At 45.4% G+C, this 8,029-nt stretch overlaps 1 protein-coding gene across 1 annotated transcript in view; it reads left to right on the forward strand.

The window, feature by feature from the left end:
- LOC125020251 (ubiquitin-conjugating enzyme E2 E2-like) overlaps positions 1-1,550 on the forward strand; it is a 60,991-nt gene extending 59,441 nt beyond the window's left edge. Inside the window, exon 6 of the mRNA XM_047605591.1 lies at positions 778-1,550. Coding sequence (XP_047461547.1) covers positions 778-875 — 98 coding nt within the window. The 3' untranslated portion in view covers positions 876-1,550. The remainder of the gene's footprint in view (positions 1-777) is intronic.
- The last annotated feature ends 6,479 nt before the right edge of the window (positions 1,551-8,029 follow it).

Below are 8,029 nucleotides of genomic sequence, written 5' to 3' on the forward strand. Positions count from 1 at the left end.
AGCCGTATGTGGGTCCAATGGAGGATGGTTAACAGCAGACTGAGCCAGCTAAGTTTAAGATAACAAATCAATAACAGACATACCAGGCTTGGGATCCAGTAGTCAGCTCTGTGTGCGGAACGCAACTCAACATCATTTAGTTGATAAGTAATATTTTGATAAATTCTGGTAATCTCAGAAGTGTCTACGGTTGTCAAACACTGTAATAAGTGCTGCAAATCATGTGCATATTTTCTGGTCATGTGGGTCACATGTTTTTGACACATAAACTGGGGCGTGCAGTTGCTCCGAAAAGTCTGTACGCAATTTTTTGCGTTGTTACTTCTGCAGGTGCACCTAAAGATTTGAAGCCGGCCTTGGCATTTACCTGTTACCTTTTGGCTCGTTTATCATTTGCAGCTCGAGTTTCTCAAGGTTTTCAGTGCAATCATTTCATGTCACCGGCCTTGAAGTTGGTGGCGAGGGAGTTGATATTCAGATGTTTTTATACCTTATGTTTTATATCACACGGTCTGTCTATAATGTTCAAAATGTTCTACAAATAAAGTCCATTACTGCTGCTGTTACCATGACGGCCTGTGTGAAGCTGTGTAGAAGATTAATAACAAAAGTCACCGCATGTTGATTGAGTTTTACATCAATACACCCACAATATGAACAGCTCCGCTCCACAGGTGACGTTCGGCACAAGGTTATTAGCTTAATGTTTGTTGTACCAAGTCTCACCGAGGCTTTTATTTATTTATTTATTTATTTATTTATGTTCTTGTGTTACAGCTGACCCTCTAGTTGGAAGCATCGCCACACAGTACCTGACCAACAGAGCCGAGCACGACAGGATAGCCAAACAGTGGACCAAGCGTTACGCTACATAGACCGGCTCCGGCCCCACAGCGCCCCCCGCCCCACCTAATAAACACACACACTCCCCACAACACACACACACACACACACAGCGACACACACACGTCCAACACTTCCCCCTCCTCTGGAATCTATTGAAGCACACCCGCCCCCAGTCATCCACCCTTTGCCCCCACCCCACCCCCTCGAGATACGAACTGTTATTTGTTCCATGCTGACTTGAAAAGCTTCTTTTTTATACAAAGAGTCTATTGGGATTGTATTTTCCAATACACTGAATGTTGATATGGTCATGAAAAGCTTTAATACTGTTACTGTTCTTGTCGATGTTGTTGTTCTTATCGTTATTGCATTGTTTATAACATCTTCTTTATCTAAAAGTTTGAGTGTATTATTCCCGTTTCATGTGATGTAAAAAATGTTCATATTGAGTGAGTGCATTTAGTTTCCTTTCACTGTTTTTTTTGTTTTTTCTCTTTCTTTTTTTCCCCCCGCTCATGGTCAATATTAGTGCATGGCATCAGGATACGCGTCCTCGCGGTGGACGTGTATTCACGGTATTATTTCTGTGGCATGGAGTGAGCCCATCCTCATTTATGACGATAGTGGTTAGTTTGCTGTACATTTAATGCCTTGTGAGAATACATACTCATCCAATACTCAATTAAACACTGGCTGTAATGTGACGGGTCCGTCTCAGTCTGGTGTTTTAATGTGACTGTGTGTGCTATTCCAGCGCGTGTGTGTGTGTGCGTTCACTCGCAGAGGCTCGTCTCGTTGACCACTTCCTGTTAGAAATGAGCTGTCGGAGGCTCACCGCAGAGAGCAGAATGATTAGGCAGTGAAAGGTTACTCGTCGTTTAGGTCAGAAATATTTGACGTTCTCTGCTCACGATATATTGTCCAGCCTTACGTGAACACAGATTTTTATATATTTTTTTTAATTCATGCAACAGTGTGATGCTGTGCTTCCTTTCTGTGCGTCGGGGGGCCTCAGTTGTTTTTGCCTCCTCGCGTGGAGGTAACGTAATGTTCACAAAGACCACACAGAGCGCTCTGATTTACTGACGCTTACCTGTGTCGTTTCTATCCGTGTATGCAAAACACAGGCTCGTTCCTGGGGAAAGGGGGTGGAGGTGCTTCTTCTGCCCTGACTAACGCACGTCCATAGGTGTAGGTGTACTTTTTTAGTTCCACACCAACAACCTGCACTGTTTTGCTCGAGATGTGCAGACTGAGAAGTGAAACCCGGGGCAAAAACAAAAAACAGGCACCGTTCGCTGCTGCTTATTATGTCTAACAGCAGAGGGTAATAATTAAAGACAAACCAGATCAGCATCACGTCTTTCTACTGAAAGAAGAGGGGGGTTACTGTGTTAGTGTTTGTTTTCAATAAAAAAATGAATCATCAAGGTAGGCTACGAAGACGTCATCCCCACCCACATGTTTCCACACCAAGCTCCATCTACCTAATTACCCCCCCACCTCCCACAGGACTTTTGGAGGCTGGTCCAAAGTGGCTCTGCTGGGCCAATCGAAAATCATCCGTGTGGGCTTTGGCTCTGGTTGGTTGTGGGACTATCCTGTCGCCCTGAAATGAAATCCAAATGGTGCGTTACCAGACGCATGTTCTTTGGTTTGGTTTAAAGAAAACAGCGCTTGAGAGAGAGGTGCCTCAATTTGTGGAACCGGACGACCGTTATCTGCTTCTGCTGAGTTGACAAATGATCGTGTTCTCACTGCGCTCAGACCGATGTGCATTTCTGGCAGAAGACGGCTCCATTGAAAAAAACAAAAAAAGAAAAAAAGAAAAGAAAAAAAAAAAAATTACTCCGCATCCTCTGGCGTGCAGCGCAGGAAACACTGTCGTGCAGCGCTGCTTAAGCTTTCAGACCTTTCGCGATACTCGGCCCGGCTTCCTGAATAATATTTGAAATGCACGGGGTTACACTCAATCAGAACTAGGTCACACAACGTGCTCGACAACCACATCCGAATTCAGGGGTTCCACGAGGCAGAGTTCACGTTCCTCGCGCCGCTTCGCAATGTGTTTCTGATGAAGCGCGTGGCATCGGGAGGCTCTGGAAGGCATTACCGACCGGGGCGACTTTAACCTGTTGCAGGTTAGCGTCGGAGCGCTCTGGATGTTAAATCAGCCCCCAGGAATGTTAACGCAACGAACAACGGGGAAACCCAGAGTGAAGGGTTTCGGGTCCTGCTCTCTGTGGAATGGTGTTGCATTTCCATGTTGTGGGTAGACACCAGTGGGCCGTGCTTCAAGGGGCAGAGAGTCCTCCTTTTATTTCACAACAAATGTAAGGCTGCCAGTCACCGAGACCTTCACTCAGGTCAAAACACCCCCTCGGCTCCTCTCGCACAGTCACATATCACTGCATATTGGGAGTTATTTGGTAATCAATACTTCTGTGAGTCCCCGGTCCTAACACATGGTATTTTTGAACTGAGTTGCACCGAAGATGACGCAGTAACGAGACATCTGTTCTGACAACATGTGGATTTTTTTGAACGCAAAGTGATTTGCCTCTGTTTTTCAATATGCCAAACCAATATGCGCTACAACGTTGGCGAGCTCATGGCAGATATCTCTATGAAATGTGACGTAATCTCGTGTGTGCACGTTTGGCACACAAGAGTTGTGCACAAAATATGAGCAGGGGTTATCCTGTGCAAACCAGAAATGAGGCTTTATGAGGGGTGAAAAAAAAAAAAAAAAAAAAAGAAGCACGCACCTGCACGTGAAGTGATCTGGCTAAATATCTTTCGCGCACGCGTTTATCCAAGCACACAGCAGTACAAGGCTCTTGATCACTTGTGCGTGTTGTTACAAGTTTACCCAAGTTGGGGCGGCATTTAACAATGTTTTGCACGTGCAAATAAAAGTATAAAGAGGTCTCCGTGCGTGCGGTCCTACTGCTGGTGGAACCCTCTCTCGTACGTTGGAAGTATCTTGCGCAAACAAGCTTTTTTGATAACTCCATTATCTTGTGCAAACACCTGATAACTTGCGCACGTGCGCTCGTAAAGTGCACGCAAGTTTAAAAATTTCACCTACGTTTGAACAAGACACCGCGGACATGGCATGAGATAATACCTGGTGAGCAAAACGTCACTCGTTCCAGTGTCTTGGCTATGCTGTTCACGTAAACTGATACCAGGTTTTACACTTTATGACCGTGTCTTGGGTACAAAAAGGATAAAAATGTGATATGTGTCAATGTGCACACGTTATTCCAAATATCCATACTTTGTAAAACTGCTGCTCTTGCGCGAACAAGATTTTAGACTCGTGCTCATGAGTTAGTAAAAGTGCACACAAACGTCATTTTGTTGCACTAGTAATATACTATATATTAGGCGTCTTTGTGATGCTAATTTGTGAGCATGAGCTCCTGTCCTTTTCCTGCAAAGTGTGCAGAACCTTAACGACCGTGTTTTTTTGAAAAAGACAACTGATTTACGGCTCCCCGCGCCCTCCCAGCGTTCCCTCCCGTCGGCATCGCGGAGCTCACATCCCAAACGGGAGGAGCACTCGATGCACGTCGAGTGGCCGAGCGAGCCGACCGAAGGGTCTGCGAACAGGTGGGGCGTGGACGGGATGGCAGCCGCGCGACGCGTGTTGAAAACGGTGTGAACCGCAGGTCAAACTAACCTTTTAGCGGTGGGCCTCCTCGCAGCAGCAGCTGCGTCTGCCTTGTTCTGAGCCGGAGATGCTGCTTTGCTGTGGTTTCACTCCCCGACTGCGTTGCAAAATCAGCAAAGTGGAGCAACAGTGGCAGAGTTAATTATAGTTGACAAGGCGGGAGGGGGAGGGGGGTGCACTCCTGTGCTCTCTCCACCCTCCTCCTCCTGCCTTATTACTCCTTCACATGCTGCAGGAGGACGAGTCTGACCGAAAAGGAGAAGCCAACTCGTGCGTGGATTGTAGCTGAGCGTTTGCAGAAAGGGGTAGGTAATCAACAGGAGGGGGAAAAAGTCAGTGTTGGTCTGTGAATAAACAAGCACCTGGTCCACATAATAATTGCTATTATGCGGGGCTAATACACTATATTGCCACAAGTATTCGCTCACCCATCCAGATACCCGAATTCAGGTGTTCTAGTCACCTCTGTGGCCACTGGTGTATAAAATCAAGCACATAGGCATAAAGTCTGCTTCTACAAATATTTGTGAAAGAATGCATCAGTGTCACAGTACTGTCACAGTACCACACTGGAAATCACTGAGCGATTTCCAGTGTGGTACTGTGACAGGATGCCACCTGTGCAACAGGTCTAGTTGTGAAATTTCCTCTCTACTAAATATTCCACAGTCAACTGACAGTGGAAGTAATTGAAATGTCAGGCCGTGTAAAATGACAGAGCAGGGTCAGTGGATGTTGAGGCTCATAGTGCACAGATGTCACCAACTTTCTACAGAGTCAATCACTACAGACCTCCAAACGTCATGTGGCCTTCAGATTAGCTCAAGAACAGTGCGTAGAGACCTTCATGGAATGGGTTCCCATGAACGAGCAGCTGCATCCAAACCAAACATCACCAAGTTAAATGCAAAGCGCAGGATGCAGTGGTGTAAAGCACAACACCGCGGGACTCCACCACTGGGCACTGGACTCTGACTTCATCGTGCCAGGTGTAAAGTTTGGTGGAGGACTAGACTTAGACAATGATCCACAGGGGAAATTACTTTGTCACCGTAGCGCCATTGCACATAAAAAGTAAACACTCATAAAAACCACAATACAGATGAAATAAAATGAGATTAAATTAAAGTAAAATAAAAACTGAGTATTATCTAGCAAAAAATAAAATAAACAGTGTAATCAAGAAATTTATAGAATTAGCAAAACGGTGTCCGGGGTGATGTGGTTGTTTGGCCTGTTGCATAGCAACAGCGGCATGGATCGCATGGTGTTTCCTCGTCCTTGTTGTCCTTGTCGCGTGGGCTTGGACCCTTAGTTCCAGAGAAAGAAACTCTGAATGCTTCAGCATACCAAGAGATTTTGGACAATTCCGTGCTCCCAACTCTGTAGGAACTTGTTGGGGTTGAACCCCTTCCTGTTCCAACATGACTGTGCACCAGTGCAACAAAGCAAGGTCCATAAAGACATGGATGAGAGGGCCTGACCTCAACCTGATAGACCTTTAGGATGAATTAGATGAAGACTGTGGGCCAGACCTTCTGGTCCAACATCAACAAATGAGCTTCTGCAAGAATGGTCAAAAATTCCCACAAACACGCTCCTAAACCTCGTGGAAAGCCTTCCCAGAAACGTTGAAGCTGTTATAGCTGCAAAGGGTGGACTGACATCACATTAAACCCTATGGATTAAGAATGGGGTGTCGCTTAAGTTCATATGCGTGCAAAGGCAGGTGAGTCAATACTTTTGGCAATAGTGAACGTTGGAGTGGAGACACTCATTAATACAACAGATGCTCACATCACTGCTGGCAATTTGCCAAACAAGTTAACTCATGCCAAACAACAAACATAAAGGGCCTTAGGGAGCGTTATTGTGCATTTTTTGGGGGGTTGCCTCATCTTTTAACGTTTAGAGTTACCATTCTGCCCTTTTTGTAATCGCTCACCCTCCACTGCAACCACTTCAGCGTTTCTTTAGCACGCGACGCATTTCATATGTAAAGGCCACTTTATCAAGCCCTACAATGACCTCTTAAAACTGTCACTCAGCTCGGGGCTGCTGTGTTTTTAGTGCTGGGCAGTAACTCAGCCTAATGGCCAGCAGCAGCCTGCTTTTATGACTTCCCTCTAGGAACAGCAACAGGTTGCGTCGTGCTTTGTCACATCACGTGCCCGCAGTAACTTACAGAAACGCATTCGCAATTCTATTGTATTTATATAGCGCCGCTGACAATCCATATCGTCTCGAGACGCTTTACAAGAACCCAGACCCCGGAAACCCTCGGAGCAGGACCCAGCTCGTTTGAGGGGGACCCATCTGCAGAGGCGGAGAGAGGTAAAGGGAAGAGGAGACGAGGAGAAGTGAGCGGCGGGAGGAACGTGATGAATGGAAATGAATCTCCGACCCGTTTTATCCACACTTATCCTGACATAACGTTGGGTAACACGTCTGGCTGGCAGCTGTTGAATGTGTCCGTGTGGAAGGCCCTGCTAAACATGCACCCGCATGAGAAGATAGGCCAGCCAGCACGCTGTTACACACCTGTTACAGGTGTAACTGGCGAAGCAGTATTAAAATTGTAAATTGTAAAAGTAAATTATTAGCCATACTCCAAAAGGTCTGAGTAAGTTAATTGCTCTTCACCTGCTCCAGGCTTATGTGCGCATTAGCCTAACAGGCAGTAATTTGTTTCATTTTGCTTTCTTATCTATGCTATTACACGGCTCTTTCCATTCATCACGCTCTCACGCCGATGTTGTGTTACGAAATAAAAAGACTAATTTGCACATGACAGTGTCAGGACGTCTGGCTGCTGCTGGACCAACACTTCCGGCGAGAGTCTGCACGCTTCCATCCAGCGGCAGCGTCAAGCTCGGCACGTTAACCGCGAGCACACCGGCACACTGTTAAAACCCCTACAAAATAAAAACCCCTCGGCTCAAGCGTGCAGCGTTTGATCCTCACCCATATTGATACCGACATTCAACCCTCAAAGCTTTCAAGAGCGTGAGCAGTCATTTCAGGCTGAAATAATTAGTCTATCATTGGAAAACTAAAAATAAATAAAATCATATCCAGATCCAGATCCAGATCCAGGGCACATATGAGCAGCATGACGAGGAAAACAGTTGTTCAAGTTCAATGATTAACTTCTGCTGCTGAGAAACATCTTTTACACAAGTGGATTCACAGCATTACACTGGAATAAAACCTTATTATAAAGTATAGTAATGATCTAAATAATAAAGGATGCACGTTGCATTCAAATGATTATCAATAACAATGATAGTTTAACCTATCATTTTGTCCACATGAAACCAAACACCCTTCATACATTTCCCTTATTTTTCCCTCAATATTCGCCTTATTTTGTATTGTTTCAGATTCATTTTGTAAAATATTCATGGGGTATTCTGCCGTTTAAAGGTCACGGGTATCTGATGTGTAAAGTTTGTCTAATCTAATCAATTCCGTTATCGCCTCCTCACCCTTTTTTGTGCTTTT

Source organism: Mugil cephalus, chromosome 14 (assembly GCF_022458985.1).
Source record: "Mugil cephalus isolate CIBA_MC_2020 chromosome 14, CIBA_Mcephalus_1.1, whole genome shotgun sequence".
NCBI classification, from domain to species: Eukaryota; Metazoa; Chordata; class Actinopteri; order Mugiliformes; family Mugilidae; genus Mugil; species Mugil cephalus.